Genomic DNA, 16,529 nt, shown 5'->3' on the forward strand with positions numbered 1-16,529 from the left:
AGGAATTTACCACATAATTTATGCTCTTGATAAGAAGCTTTTACACAAATCTGAGGCAGTCTGCTTCTTGAATTAACTCATTATCAGTTAAGCAACATCGTTTTTGGTGGGGGGAGGGCGGAGATTCAGAGTACTCCAACCTTCAAACAGTAAATATCTCAGCCTCCAGCTTTTCAGAGTTCTGGTATGCCCACTTCTGCACATGTTCTGTGTGCAAGCAAAGTAGGATTATAATCTTAGACTGGGAATGGTTTAGAAACAAAAAGTAAGAATCTTGTAGATATTTTATATATTGATGGTGTTTTTCTTATTCTGTTTATTAATTAATAATGTTCAATTAGACATTCTTAAAGGACTAAAAGAAACTCTCACTTATACTAGTTGGTCTTTTAGTTTTATTGCATGCTTCACTGTAAATACATTATTCAGTTAACTCTTCTGTCATCTCTGAAAACCTGCATATCAGAGGACAGTTTTATATGTTCTTGCCTGTTTAATGGCAGTTTCTGAAGGGCTAATAAAGAACAAAGCCACCATGGCCAACCAATTAGTTTTGTTATCTCCATGTATGTACAAGTGGAGAATAAATAGTAGATAGTAAGATGTAATTAGAATATAGAATATAATTAGTTCCAGTAATGTTTAAATAATTATTTTTAAATAATTCCAAGAGATTTCAACTTGGCGATCAGTTAAAATCTAGAAAGTTATATTTCTATCATTACTGAATTATATTTTAGTAATATTCTTTTTATCGCCTCCAAGAAAAATCATCTTTTATTTAAAGTAAATGCTTAAGAGGTATATTACTATTTTTCATTGTTTCTTGAACTGTTTCTTCATTCCAAATGTTTTTGAATATCCTCAACTCCTAAAATGCTGTTGTATTAAACTTCACTTTCTACTTCCTTATCATTCATTAAATAGAGAGTTTGCTTGGTATATTGGTAGTCTTTAAACTTAGATAGATATATTCTACAGTGCATTTTTCTTTTATTGATTGTAAACTTTATAGTGCGAGTTACTATAAAGAGAGGGAATGGGGCATTATCCACGTGTTATTTGTTTCTTTTCTGAAGCATAGTTTATCGGGAGGCGAGGTACCATATTAGCAGAATAAAGGTTTTGGTGTCAAATCCTGACTCCACTTGTTGATTGTATGACTTTCAACAACTTTTCTCCTCCGAGCACAGTTTCTTTATATTTAAAATTAGAGTCAACGTTGTATGAATTACATGCAACAACATACAGTTTTGATTCTTAGAAAACGCTAGTCCTTGTCTCCTTACTAGTCTTTTCTGTCTCTTCCCATCTCACCAAATGGAATGGGCAGCAGATGAAACCCAAAGTGGTTATATTTAGGTAGATGGTCCCAACATTTAAGCCATTTTTTAGTATTTATAAGAAATCTTTAAGCACTATGGCAGTAATCTAGTCATTTATTTTGTATGTCAAAACATATAGTAAAGCATAAGCTGCTTTTGCCGCAGGTAAAAGTATAACATGTCAAATTAGGTTCTCATCTCTTCACACTTTTTCTTTATGAATATCTTATATTTTTATTTTAATAATTTGGGGAACAAATTCGTAGAGCTATATTACCTGCAAAAACATTTATTATAAGTGAAAAATAACATCTTTAGTATTTATAAGAAAATGACAAAATATTTACCAATCAAGATTATAAACTGCTGACATCATGAAAATAAATATTAAAAGTAAATGTCAAAATTCTGATCATGTCTAAAGATCAGAAAGTACTCCCAAGACAATTCACTAGAAATGTCTGTGGGCAATTTATATAATATGTTAGCTATGTGATTTTATTTTTCCCCAACAGGAGAGCCTGATAAAGAGCTGAATCCTAAGAAGAAGATTTGGGAGCAGATCCAGCCTGATCTTTACACTAATGATGAGTGTGTGGCTACATACAAAGGAGCTCCCTTTGAGGTGAAAGGGAAGGGAGTGTGTAGGGCTCAAACTATGACGAACAGTGGAATAAAATAAAATTAGAATGCTTCAGTTACTGAAATACATTGGAAAAAACTTTAATAACAATAAAAAGAAATACATTTGTCACTTATACCTAAAATATAACTGGCTCTTTGTGCGCTTTCTCTTCTAGACTTAACTAGTCTTTTACCTGGTGTATATTATTTTCAGTTGATTAGAAAAACACTACGTTTTTACCTATGATTTTTGATCCTTTAAAATGTAGGGAGGAAATGGCCTATGTTTTGTGATGATTTATTTTTTAGCAAGGATGTTGGTTAGCAGTTTGTTTTTCCTTTATACAGTTTTAGATGAACTTGATTCATATTTAGTTTCTTATTTGTAGGCACATGACACATGAAATTTCAGCCCTTGGGTTTTTAGTATATTGTGTATCTGTGTTATAAATCTCTCTCCCTTTTCAAAAATGATGAGTTGGAATTTTTGTAAGGTTTATCAACTAGTCACATTGTAATAATATTAAAAATGAACAATTTGATTCTTGAGAGCCAAGCATCATAAAATCTAGGAGATGTGGCATTTGAACATTATTGTTATTGCTTGCCAAAATAACCCAGACTTGTATTTTTCAGGCAACTTTTTTGAAAGACTGAAATTTCCAACTGTGTATTGAACTTTACTTTCCATTTAGCGAAGTAATTAGTAATAAATTTTTCGTGACTCTGAAGCATAAACACATTGCAAAGTGTTGCCAGTGGAGCTTCCAATAAATGGACCATAAAAGCAGCAGTCTGTTTTTTCATTCTAGCTTACTTTAAAGATTGTGGGGTACCTAATAACAGATTATTCATAGCTTATCTTTAGAAGAGCATTTAAAATTTATATATTTTGCTTTTTCATGTACCATCATACTGTCAATATATTTTAAGAAATGGTAGCTAAAAACTTATACACTAAGATGTCCAAAGTCTGTTTTCACTCATCTTCCAGATATTCTAGTAACAATGAAAATTAACTTAAGAATTATTAGCCTCAAGTTCATGACGACTCATAATTTAAGTACCAAAAAGAAATGCATCTGCGGAGATAGGAGTATAGATATTTTTTGAAAGAAAAATCTCACAAGGGTGTAGCACTGTAGCTATTTAGGCTTCAATAAGAAGGAGAGACAAAACAAAAAAATTTGAAACAACCCTGCATACCAACTTATTAAAGGTAAGTTAATTTTTTTAAGTCCATGGAATTCTAGTAGGCTGGGACATGATACTATAAAAGAATTTTATCTTCTTTCTGAAAAACTGTATATTAACAGAGCATTGTTAACATATATTGATAACTAAACACAAATGAATTTCCAAAGTTATTTTGTACTCAAAATCCATTATTCTTTTGGGAATAAAGACTCTGTGGGAAAGTCTTTTGTTATTCTATATTTTCTAATTTTTCCAAATTATATAAAATTTCTTTAAATAATTCTAATATAATTAAAAGACTATATCAACTTCTTAGGTAGTTGAAATATTTATTACCAATTCTTCAAGTTATATAAAAGCATTTCTCAATTAAGTTATCAATTTAGCTCCCTTAAGTTGTTATTTTTTAAGAAAACTTAATTCTGTCTTATCTGTATTATCAGGATGAGAGAGCTCTTATGGAATCAACAACAACAAAACATGGCTTTGTTAGTGAACCTGACCAAACTCTGCTGGCTTTTGAAGTATAGTCAGCTCTTTAAGGATTTTAACAGTAGGAGATAGTGTGAGATGACAGGCTAAACAGTTGGTGCCTCTTGACATCTATTTATATATTGCAAACTAAAGCAGAACAAAGAGCTGATCCTCCCCCAATATACTTTCTCATCAAGGTTGGCCCACCATCATACGTGAATATTGGGAGTACTAACTTTTCTTATATTTAGAAATTCTGTATATTCTTTTGAGATGACTCATTTTCAGGACATGTTGATTTTAATATCAGCAATTTTTTCCTTTCTTTGCTTTTGCTAAGAACATTAAGTACTCTAGAGTTACAAGAATTAAGTCTCCATAAAACAGATATTCTTGTTGCTTTTTGAAATTATGTAAATTATCATTTAGACTATTTACAAAATATTCAAAGTAACTCATGGAAGTTTGACAAGAAGTATGTCAGCAGATAGAAGATGTGGGTAAGTCCTCATAGAGTAATATTACTTAGTTTAACCAAGTCCTAGTGTCTGGGCCTTAGCTTTGCAGGTCCAGAAACCTGCATTTGTAGTTAAGAAATCCGTGGAGCCCAGCAGTATGGGACTTGAGGCCAGATTCCCTAGGGCTGATTCCTGGCCCTACAACTTAACTGCCTGTGCAACCTTGGACCACTGTTCAGCCTCTGTACAACTGACTTCCCTCTGTAAGATGAGTGTAACAGTACTCACCTTGCAGAGTTGTGAAGAATGCCTGAGTCAGTGCCCTAGAGTACTTAAAACAATGCCAGGAATATAAGAGTTGTATATTATGTTGATATGAGTCTATGATAGGATGTTTCTTTCCAAAAACTAATGTTCTTACCTCTCCCGTACCCTTTCCTGCTATCACATTGCCTGAGAATTTGAATTCTTGTTGAGGAGATTACTTGGTTTATATGAACTAAACAGAGTATCTTAGAGAATATTTCATATAGGCTGTGACCCTGTCTTTTAACAGACTCGATTGTTCCTCTATACCAGATGTAGTATCTCTTCCCTCGCTGGAGATGCTCATTGCTGAAACTTTCTCTCTCCTTCATTACTGAAACTTCCTGCACTCCCATGACAACCCATTTTTTAGATATTCAGGTGCTGGTCAGCCCTGTTCATTAATGCCCTTTCAGTGGTTTAGCATTATTGATAAAGTTTCAAATAGTTTTGTAATTTTTTTTTTTAGACTAGAAAGACTTTTTAACTATTGTGTTAGTTTAGCATAAATAGAAGCGATCATATTTTCAGATTCCTGGTGGGTGAGGGAGCACCTCACTCTTGCTTATAACAGGGACATTAAAGGGGCATGAGTATACTTCCTCAATTTTCCGGAGAAATTATTTGTTCTACCTTTAAAAATATACAAATATCAGAACTTCACAATATTAGCTGTGTACTTTACCCACATATATTGTAATACAAGTCCTGGTTTGAAGTGCTGTGCAGTCGTGTGAAAACTAAAACTTTATCTCCCAGGGACAAAATAAAAACTAGGGAGGCAAATTAATGTAACTCAACTAACAATATTGCAAATTGCTGTATTGTGGAGAAAATTTTGCCCTTCAAAATTTTAGTCAAAGAATAACTATTCCCTCTCTAACAAAAGTTAGGGAGATGTATTAGTATCAGTTTATTGTCATGAATTTTATTATAGAATTAAGATATTTGATGCTTTATAGCTAACAAAGTATTTTCACACACCTTACTAATTAATTTCTTAACTCTCTGGAAGTAGACCAGCCATTTTACTCCAAAGAATCAACAGAAAAGTTAAATAAATGTCAGTGCTAAAATATAACTAGCTGAAACCTAGATCCTCCAATTCATAACTAATTCTGTGCTCTTCTCCATTACATTTTGTTCCATATAAGTTAAAGAGTCACTTGGTTTATTTTATTTGAGAAGTTAAACTTTTGTTTAAACTGTAGAGAAAGACAATGATTAAAAAAAAAAAAAATCCTAAGCTCTAGTAATTCATGTAAGGAAATTAGGGAGCTCCTTTAGTGGAGTATTTAAGAGATTCTAAGGGGAGCCATGAGATCATTACACACTTCTTTGGAGTGGTTACAAAGGGAATTTACCAAGTTTTTTACTTTTTGCCACTGAAGTTCTTAGGAAGAATTATTTGGCAAACCCAGGCTGTTGCTGCTGTTGCTGTCAGCAGTTGCCTTTCTGAAGAGCCACGTGCCTTGATTCTTTGAGTAGTGCAGTTATTGAGGGCATCGTTTCTGTAATGACAGTTCATCCCAAGAGCCAACCTATAAAGGAAGTCACAAAATTCCAGATGGGAGGGAGGGGGAGAGAGAAGAAGAGAGAGAGAGAGAGAGAGGATAGATGATTGATAGATAATGATAGATGATAGAAAGATGATAGATGATAGATAGATATAGGTAGATATAATTTTAACCAGGAACAACTCTTTACAGTTAATACCCCATTTGTAGTACTACTTGGATGATAACCATAAAATTTGGAATAATGAAAATGTTAGTTGCTGATGGCTAATATGCCTCTATACAGAATTGGATCTTTAAATAGGAACTTGTTGGAATGGAAAAGAGTTATTCACTTATACATTCTTGCATATCATATTTTTTACAGTTATGGTTTTTCTTTAGATAAGTCTTAACAAATAATTTATAGGAGTATAACTCCAAAAAACAATTGGAGAAAGGACGCAGAACAGTGAAATAATTGTTGGTTTCTAAGTGACCCATCTGGAATTTCAGTGTGAATTAATTATTGAATATTATGTATTTTCACCCTTGTGTATTCCTGTTGTTTTGTTTTTTTTTTTTTTCCTTCTGCCTTACTTCCCCCCACCCCTCCCCAAGGCACACTATACCCAGTTCTCTAAATTTTTTAGTAAAATATGGTGTGCTATTTTATATCTGTCATTTCCTATCAGGCCATTATCCTTAGCAACAGCAGTAGAAACAAGCCTGGGGCTCAATAATTGCCAAAGGAAAAAAATAATAATCCACTCTAATGAAGGGACAAACTCCTCTTCTTGCCTTTCCCATTGTAATGTAATACCTACTGAATTTTCAAATAGCAGTTATTAATGTCTGCTCATTTCCACAGTGACATTTATGTGATGACCCTTCATTACCAAGGCTGCTCTGACAAAGTTTTACATGTTTTTGTAAATTGCTTCATTAGAATATCATATCTCACTACAAAAATGCTTTCAGTATGTGCATCCACTTAACCTTTCAGCCCTAAGATTACATATTTGGCTAATTCTTGTTAATTTAAAACCTACTCAACTTTTCACACCTGGGGAATTTGGAAAGAACAGTGCATGAGTCAACCAAAACCACAATTTGATTTCTCTTTGAAAAAAAGTAATGAGAAAGGCAAACTAAAAGTCACTTTCAATAAGTTTAGTTTTTTTTCATAGCCTTCAGCTTTTTTTATATGAAAAGATAACATTTTCTCTTAAAACAACACATGAACTGAAAACAAAAACTTAAGATGCTTGTGAAAAAAACCTTATTTTTAAAATAAAGTTTGAGAATGTAGAAAACGGAAATACTGTTTAAAACATTAGCCTTTTGTAAAAGAATTTCGATACAACTAAGAAAGTCTGAGATTGCTAATTGAGGTAATATAACTAGAATAAACCTGGTAAGGGTCAGACCTGGTAGTAATAGAGGTGAATCACTAATGCCCCAAGGTGGATGTGCTTAATAAGACTCTAACCACCGCTGCACAAAAATACTAAGTATGCTATCTTCCAATACTCTAAAGTATTCAAAACACTTTAAAATATAAAGTTCAGTAGAAATTTTCGTCTTCCAGGTGAGAATAGCATACAGATTGCACATCCAAAGGGACACGAGGGAAGATTGCAAATTCTAGACTAACGAAAAAGGTGGCAGGATACCAAAGATGAATATTCTCGACCTTTATTTTCCCCAGAGCTAATTCTGCTCACATGGGTCTTTTGTTGCAAGTTTTAATTATCTCCAATAATGGTTTATCCAGTGGATACACATGTACTGTCATCCAGAAAAAGCTGAACAACCCAGCCTTGGGTGGAGCACAGCACAACATGTTCACATCAGTGCCTTGCCATTCTTATGATTCAACTATTCCATTATTGACTATAACAAATGAATTCCCTACATCCACTATGCTGATTATTATGAGCAGCTCAAATTGCTCTTGTATAATGGGACATGAAAGAGCATATCTGGAATTCAATGCCTCTTGGATATTATGCTAGAATTCATAGTTTATTAGGAAAATACACTAACTAGAAAGATGGGGGAAGATGAAGAGAGAAAACAGTGGTGAGGAATGGACTTACTAATATTTATATAATAAGTTATAAGAGATAATGATAAACTATCAGGCATGCTCAATGTAAATGCTAAAAGAGGACCTTTGAAACAGAAGGGGCAATGTGTGAAGGGAAATCATATTATTAACTATCTTAGCGAAATCTGGTAATATGGGAAAACAAAGCATTCCAAGGAACTCTTCCCTAGGGAGGATGAAGGAAAGAGGACAGGGAATTGATGAAAGTATTCTAAAGGTCTTATTTTAATAGTTGAGAGGATGATGCCGTCAGGAGCAAAGGTTCTTGATTAGGGAAATATTTGCTACCTTGCTATCAAACAGTAATAGTAAAGTATGTATTTGATTCTGAATTCAGGAACAAAGAAATAATGCTTAATGGATGTGAATTAGAATAGAACATCCAAATTATCAAGGAGATAAATTAAGTTATGGCAACTTTATCAAATCAAAACTAAGGAAAAAATGCAAGAAATACAGTAATAATAACTATAAGATGGAGAAACATACTGTCCACAAATGTCATTTGCGATTTAAAAAATACACTATAAAATAACTTTTTATTATAATTAATATAATATAAACAAATTTAGAGATGTGGACTTTCTTTTTTTAAAAAAGGCTTTAGTTCTTCACTTTATTTTGCTGTTATAATTTATGTATACTCAAACTCAAAATTGCATATCATCAGTGCTGCATATTATATACAGTAGTCCCCTGTTATCTGCAGTTTCGCTTTCCGCAGTTTCAGTTACCTGCAGTCAACCCTGATTGGTCGGAAAAGATCTACGTCATTCACCTCACATCATCTCATCATGTGGGTATTGTATCATCTCACACCACAAAAAGAAGGGTGAATACAATAGAGTATATTTTAAGAGAACACATTCACATTAATGCTTTTTATGGTATATTATTATGATTGTTCTATTTTATTAGTTGATAATTTCTTATTGTGCCTAATTGACAAATTAAACTTTATCATAGGTATGTATGTGTAGGAAAAAACATGGTAGGTATATATAAAGTTCAGAACTGTCATGGTTTCAGGCACCCACTGGGGGTCTTGGAATATATCCCCCACAGATGCAGAGGGACTAATGTGTTTACATTTACAACATTCCTCAATCATTTATATTTGCCTGTCTACCTGAATCTGTTAGAATCACTGAATTTTTTGAGTCAAAGGAACTTAGCCAAGGGAATTGTCATATCTTTTTTTTTCTTTTGTAGGAATGTGTTATCACTAAAAGCATCTTCTAGGGATTTATAATTACATAATTGGGTTACAATTTATTTTTAATCAGATGACATATAATGGAAAAACTAAGATCAAAATACATTTGGTTATTTGGAACAACTACAAAATATTACTGTGATTCGAATCCCCTTCACTAGACAGTCAAACAATATATTGGATGACTTCTTCTAATGTGGTTGAAAAACACTGAAGACTGGTGTTTCTTTGTTTAGTAATATGTGGAAGTTGGTTATGTAATAAATTCTTGTTTGATTGGTGAAAATAAGCTGATATAAAGCAGAAATAACAGCATGTGGCAAATTGTTCATGCAATATGAAAGGCATCTAGAAATAACCATTTAACTTTTGAATATTTCCGGTTATATGAAATCATGACAATATGATAGTAAAATAACATTCCCTCCATTCCAAATATTCTCGTTACCAAAATATTTCCAAAGCTGCTACAGTTTATAATGGCAAGAAAAATATGACATGCTAAGGAATAAAACTAGGACCTCCAATAATCAGAAGAAAGAAAGATAAACTAATATTTAGTGCCAGATATTATACTAAGCACTTTACATCTTTATCTCTTTTGAAGCTCAATATGATGCTTTGTGGGAGATAACTATTGTTATCTCCATTATGATATGGAGAATCTGATGCATAGAGAGGTTGCATACAAACCCATAGAGGTATTAGTATAAACTCTGGCTTTAAAAAAATCTTGAAAAAATTGAAGGACAATTTTGGAAACTTTTCAATGTATATAATGAATATATGATTATTATTTATAGTATTGAAAAACCGAAAATAGTGAAAGAAAGGGAGGGATGGAAGGAAGGAGAGAGGGAAGAAAAGGGAAGGGAGGAAGAATTAGGACATGTAATTTAATATGAAAATACAGGAATTGTGGGGTAATATATTTTAAATTAGAAACATCTTGAGACAATGGTTACCAATTATAACTCCTAATACAGTCTGGCTTTTTATTTTTTAGTTTATCAGAGCTTTTTATTTACACATCCATATCTATAACTTGACTATGAGCTCTTTGAAGGCAGAGTCTATGTCTTTATATATCAAAGCTTCTAGCACCTTGTAAATTCAATATCTTTTGCATTAATTTTGAATTTAGACCCTTACTATCATCTCAAATAGAAGAGTTTTATTTGATTTTAGTCTTCAGTTTTGAAACTTAATCTTTGGTACACCAAATTGTACTTTTCTGTAAAACTTCTGTTTTGCTCTATAGTTCATTTTCATGTATTTGCTTGCAGTCTACACTTTCTATTTTATATTTGAGGGACTCTCTCAAGGAATAGGTCCAAAATTTTTCCTCATACCCGTTAAATATTTGTCTGCTCCATAGAATAATTTCTAGTTCTAAAAATGTCCTCCTTTCAAGAAAATCTGAATTGAAATTCCAAGATTAGTATATGGGAATAATTATTTCAACAGAAAGAGTATAAACTTCACAAAAGACTTTCTCAAAGAGATACTTTAATTGGTATATTCTAATGTGCCTTTAAAATATAAATTAGCAAAACTTTAACCCAACTTTTAAAGAACATAGCATTTGTGTAAATCTCATTATACATAAAATGTCAACATCACATTTTAGCTAATAATAACAGCAAAATTAGCAGACCTCTTCAGAGTTTGCCATATATTCAGTATATTGTAACACATCTTTTATGAGAGAGGAGTCAGAGGGTTGTTGCAGATGTAATTAGTTCAGGTAAGGACATAAGATAGGCTCCTAATCCATTATGATTGGTGTCTTTATAAAACAGAAATTTGAGCAAAGGCACGAATACAGGGAGAATGCCATGTGAATATCAAGATGGCCATCCATAAGCCAAGGAGAGAATCCTTGGACAGATCCATCACTCATAGTCCTCAGAAGGAGCTAACCCTGCTAATATCTGTTCCAGGCTTCTAGCCTTCAGAACTGAGAGACAATAAATTTCTGTAGGTTAAGCCACCCAGCTAGTGGTACTTAGTTATGGCAGCCCTAGCAAATTAATACAAATTGTTGAAAAATTAATGAAGCATGAAATATATCAGATCTAGGTTCTAGGAATAAATTAATTCTTGGGCTATTTACAAATTTAGAGCTAGATCTGATATTCACCCATTAGTGATGTGTTTATATTGATTGTCATAATATTGAAACATGAAATACAAGTTAACAAATAGCTACTGCCCTTAACCACTTGAGTGCTACCCCAAAATCCAACCCTTCAGTATTGGTGGATGCATGGGCCATATTTGTCATTAACTATTTTAAAAACATCACTATAATAAAAATTTGTGCAAAATAAACGGTTTGGCTCAAGTGGTCCTTCCCTGAGTTGTATATTTTAACGTAGAATTCTTCTCTTGCTAGGTTAGTACTTATTGCTTTATTGATATAACTTTCACAATATGTCTTTACTTCCTGGTTTTCTATATTGTAGCAGTAATACATTCTCTGTATATCTCCAACATACACTTTAAAGCATAATATGATTCAGGGAAAATTAAGCACTTAAGGGTAATAGATTTGTAAGCTCAACACCACTTACTAGTCCATGTGTTCAGCCATTAAGAAGTTTTTACATGTTGATAATTATTTATGAAAGGATGCTCATGTTCTGAACTGTGAGAGAAATTGCACTTTTGAATAACTGCCAAAAATAGAAGAGAATGGTTGATTTAGCTTATAATCTTTAGATTGATTTTTGGCCGGAAAATAGTTGAATATTTGAAAGTTGTGTCGCTTGGTGTATAGTCATCATGTTAGTGGCCAAACGTGTTCTCTATAGACCCAGAGAAAGAATAATCACAGTTGATTGATACCTCACATAAAAATCCAAGAACAAGATAAGTTAATGTAAGTTATCTGGTGTTAATAATTTAAATACAGTACTAAGCTAGATGGAAAATTTACAATCAATCATGAATTGTTTGGTTTCAGACTGCTAATGGGTATGAGTCCATCTAGTCCTTTTGGGACAACTAGTTAGGATATAAACTTTGTTTTCCAGGAATTATGTTCATTTTCCCAGGACCTCACCAGCCCTGCCCCATTTGTTTGTGGTTGATGAAATCATAGCATCTGGACTTTTTAGGGGGAAACTTAAAAAAAGCCAACTATTACATCAACTGAGAAAAAAAAATTATCATGGAGCAGGAGGACAATAAGGACCATTCTTTATATTTTACACTATTCCCTTACTCTCTTCCCACTTAAAGCACCACATTTTCCTTCTCAGACAGCCAAAGCTGAATGATAAAGCCTCGTTAGATCAGATTCACAGAATTTTCAAACTTAGAGATCATCTGTCCAAATTGCCTTATTTTACAGATGATGATATTGAGGCCTTGTGATGTTAAATGGCTTGGCCAAAGTCACATAGCTAGCTGATTGTTGGCAGGCCTGGGCCTGTAACCGAGGTCCCTAGACTGCCAGGCCCATGTCCTTCCTACTAAATTTGGGCTTCTCAGTTTAACTTTACTAAGCCAGGGAATTTTCTTCCCAGATTTTTTTCTAAATTAACAAGGAAATATTTATAGTTATAAATGTAAATCGGGGCCATGTAAGTTAGATTTCACTCTTACTCTCTTCTGAAGACTAGCAAAATAATCCCAAAGAAGGCTATAAATAATATGTCCTAATTTTAGGATAAGACAAATTCTAACAATAAAGTAATAATGACTATAGCAAATATTTAGTGTTAATGTGCTTGTCATGTGCCAATGCCTGAGTTAATTTACTATTATGTGAATATGGCATTAATCCAAAAAGTAACCCAGTAGACATTATTATCTTTCCCAATTAGCCAACAAAGAGATTGAAGTTACTCACCCAAGGTCACAAAGCAAGTAAGTTGCTAAGTAGAGACTTGAACACAGGTATAACTTACTCCAGAACCCATGCTCTTAACCTCTGTAATATGTTATTATGTCTAGTAGGTCATTTGAATGGTACTCATCACAATCTGGGTAGGGATGATAACAATAAAAACAATAACAATAACAGTAATTTTCTGTGAACCCACTGTGAATCCACCATAAGTCATGTACAATATTACATTTATTAAATATAACCCTCAGGACTCTTTTACATAAGTAAAATTATCTCTATTTTATAAGTGAGGAACTGAAGCCAAGAAAGTCTTAGTAACATTTAGAGTCATATACCTAGAATTGTAACAAGGCTTATTTTTCAACTAAATTCTGTCAAACAACTAAGCTGCTGATGATCTTTGTTTAGTATTTTCAGGCCTTGTATTGGCCTTTCTGAGTCTTTTGGATACACATCCACCTATAACATCAACAGTTAAGTTGTTTATTCTAACTCAAAAACTACATGTTTGAAGCCTCATTGTATACAGTAAAAATACATGATACCATGATAGTAGAAAGAATACGGACTTTCGTCAATTCCTGGATTCAATTCTTAGTGTCGTTTGGCTGCATGCTAGCACTTTCTTAAGGTGACTTTATTATATCTGCTCTGATCCATTTGTGGATTTTTTAAACATTCGAATGGCATTCAGATAACATTCAGATGAATCATTCCCTTTATTTCCCAATTTGAGGGAGATGACTCACTGACATCTCTACCATTTTGTTGTAAATTAATGAAGGCCTAACATAAATAAAGAAAAAAAGGATCACGTAGGGAAGAGTTTCAGTTGTCACAGCTGGCAGCCTCTAATGTCTCTCTGTAAAATATTAGAGCACAAATTGAGAGAGATATTTAGAGACAACAGGGAGGTACAGGAAAGAAGAGGTCACTTGTCTAGCATTGACCTTACAGACTCCTTCCATGGCAGGCGTCAGTGCCCCCAGAAAAGCGGAAAGGAAGAGGATGAAGGCAGATGTTCTGTTTCCCATTTTGCACGAGCCAGGGGGAAAAAAAATCCAGGGTGTGTCTGCAACAAGAGGACTTTAACAACCCCTTGCTCCTTCCTAACAGCTGCGGGTCCTGTTGAATATTCAGACATTCTGCAGCTGCTCCCAGTCTGTGAGAACATCCAGATAGCTGCCACCAGTATCTGAGTCACCTTCAGGAAGAAGGTCATAAACAGCCAGCCTGTGCTTAGGTGATCTTCAACCAAAGGTCATAGTGGAAGCCCAAAATAGGACTGCAGTGCCTCCCTGGGGTTTTGCGCCCCTCAGGATTACTAAGCCTTGGCCGCTGAGTTCTCTTTGCAGAGAAGTTATTTGCACTGCAAAAAAAAAAAAAAAAAAATTATAGATCTGAGTTTGCCCTAGCCCATCTTCTCATTGCCTTCAACTCCTGAATTGGACATTGACCTAAGGAAGGCAGCCTTAAGAGAAAGCTGTATGCCAGATACCATTTAAAAAGATCGGAGACATATATGAATCGAATTCACATTTCTATAACAAAAAATTAGGAAATTGCAATATTGTTCTAAATCTTAAAACTGGAAAAATCTATTTTCAAAATGATGTCTTTTACATTCCCTTTTTGGCTCTGCACAGGACCAGCATAGAGAAAAATTTAGAGACAAAAGAAAGTCAGGTTAGTTTTGGAAATATTTGTTTATGCGTTTACTGAATTTACTGAATTACATTCATCTATAGCTTAACCTAAATGTTTATTTAATAGTAGCTTTAAATGAATTTTTAAAACTATTTAAAAATTATACTGATGGAAATCTACATGTTTTCCTTGATTTCTCACCAGAAATATTGTTTGAAATGTAGGCTTTAATAGTTTGGGGAAGGTTTATGGACTTTCTTAGATTCCACATTGTTTCTTAATTGCAATCATCTCTTTTTCTTTGTTTTTGTACAGCATGTCCTTGATTTTTCAGGAGTTGGTGATGAGGATTATTTTTTATACTCTTGTCATCCTAATTTTTTCCACTAGTTTCTTATGATTACACGTTTGTTTTGTTTTTTTTTTCATTTTTAGAAACATGCACAATTACTGAAAAATAAAATGTGTGTCTGTCATTTAGAGCAATCTTATGCCTTTACTAATGAAAGGAAAACACATCTTTCTTTAAAGCAAAGTACACTGTCTTTCCAAGTATAACAGATCCTGCATCAGCATGATCAGAGATTGGACCCAAAGAAGAGTAGTATTTATACAAATTCTTTTGCATGAAAAATGTTTGTTCTCTATTCTCCTTGTAGTTTACTTACCTATGAAGCTTCTAGTAGAGATGAGTTCTCTGAGCTCAGTGATTTAACGAGGCTACAGAGTAATACTAGTCAAGTCCAGCAGTTAAATTTGGGTGGCCCCAGACTAGAGAATCAAGAAATTGAATAAAATGGAGCAGCTTAATGAGTAGTTTCCAGGAATTGTTGATCATACGTGGGCCTTGCTCATATATGTATATATACTGTATGTAGGTATTACTTTCTCCATCTCTTAGCTGTGGCCATACCTGGACCTCTCCCCTCTCCTCAGCTTCTCTTCTAGACTAGCTGCATAAGCCTCCAACTCAACGACTTAAAGTAAATGAACAGACAACAGGGATGGATCACTAGACAAAGGTAGCACAGGTCCCGGTGGTCTTCTCATGGCTAGAATGGAGCACTTTCTCACTCTACAGCTGATGAGACAAGCAAAGCATCTGAAATTCCTGATTCCTTTCTTATAAATAAAGCATGGATCTCTCTTGAATGTTTATCATGATGTAAGTTACAGTGCTGTCTCCTTTCCCCCGGTCATATATCACACTACTTTGCCACTTAATGCATTGTCTTATACTTGTTGATCTATTTGTTTCTTTTAGACTCAAGCTTTTTGATGTCAGGACTCAAATATTATTCACCAATCACTAAGCTCTGTGCAGATTTTCAATGTAGTGATCAATGACTGAATCGGTATTGGCGAACTATAAGAGATTGTCTCCTTAATGTTGAATGGATGCAAGTCAGTATTTTAGTTCAGTGGTTCTAGAACTTGACTTTTTAAGAAATATATGGAAAGTTAATGCAAATGCAGATATGTAGGCTCTGCTCTTGAGACTGTTTCAGTAGGGCTTGGATGAATCTTCACTTTTAAGAAGCCTAGTTTATTCTGATGCAGATAATCTGGGGACCACATTTACAAACTTATTCAGGTTTACGGTTCTTAAGAGTTTGAGACTTAGTTAACCTCAAAAGTTTAGTATCTTATTTTTTTCAATGACTTAGTTATAAAATGACTGACTAAATTCCTCTAAAAAACTTGTAAAAATGATTCGTCATGGGAAAATTAAGTAATTTTTACCAACTATTTCTATGTGACTAGCACTTGTTTTAAACATGCTTTCGACTACTCTTTTAACCAGCTTTTCATAG

The 16,529-nt window shown here is 33.6% G+C and overlaps 1 protein-coding gene across 4 annotated transcripts in view; it reads left to right on the forward strand.

The window, feature by feature from the left end:
• AIMP1 (aminoacyl tRNA synthetase complex interacting multifunctional protein 1) overlaps positions 1 to 2,094 on the forward strand; it is a 24,688-nt gene extending 22,594 nt beyond the window's left edge. For all 4 annotated transcript variants that reach the window (XM_006918894.3, XM_015595040.2, XM_025051740.1 and 1 more), the window contains exon 7: positions 1,841 to 2,094. In XM_006918894.3, coding sequence (XP_006918956.1) covers positions 1,841 to 2,007 — 167 coding nt within the window. In that variant the 3' untranslated portion in view covers positions 2,008 to 2,094. The remainder of the gene's footprint in view (positions 1 to 1,840) is intronic.
• The last annotated feature ends 14,435 nt before the right edge of the window (positions 2,095 to 16,529 follow it).

This window comes from Pteropus alecto, unplaced genomic scaffold (genome assembly GCF_000325575.1).
Source record: "Pteropus alecto unplaced genomic scaffold, ASM32557v1 scaffold5, whole genome shotgun sequence".
Lineage (NCBI taxonomy): Eukaryota > Metazoa > Chordata > Mammalia > Chiroptera > Pteropodidae > Pteropus > Pteropus alecto.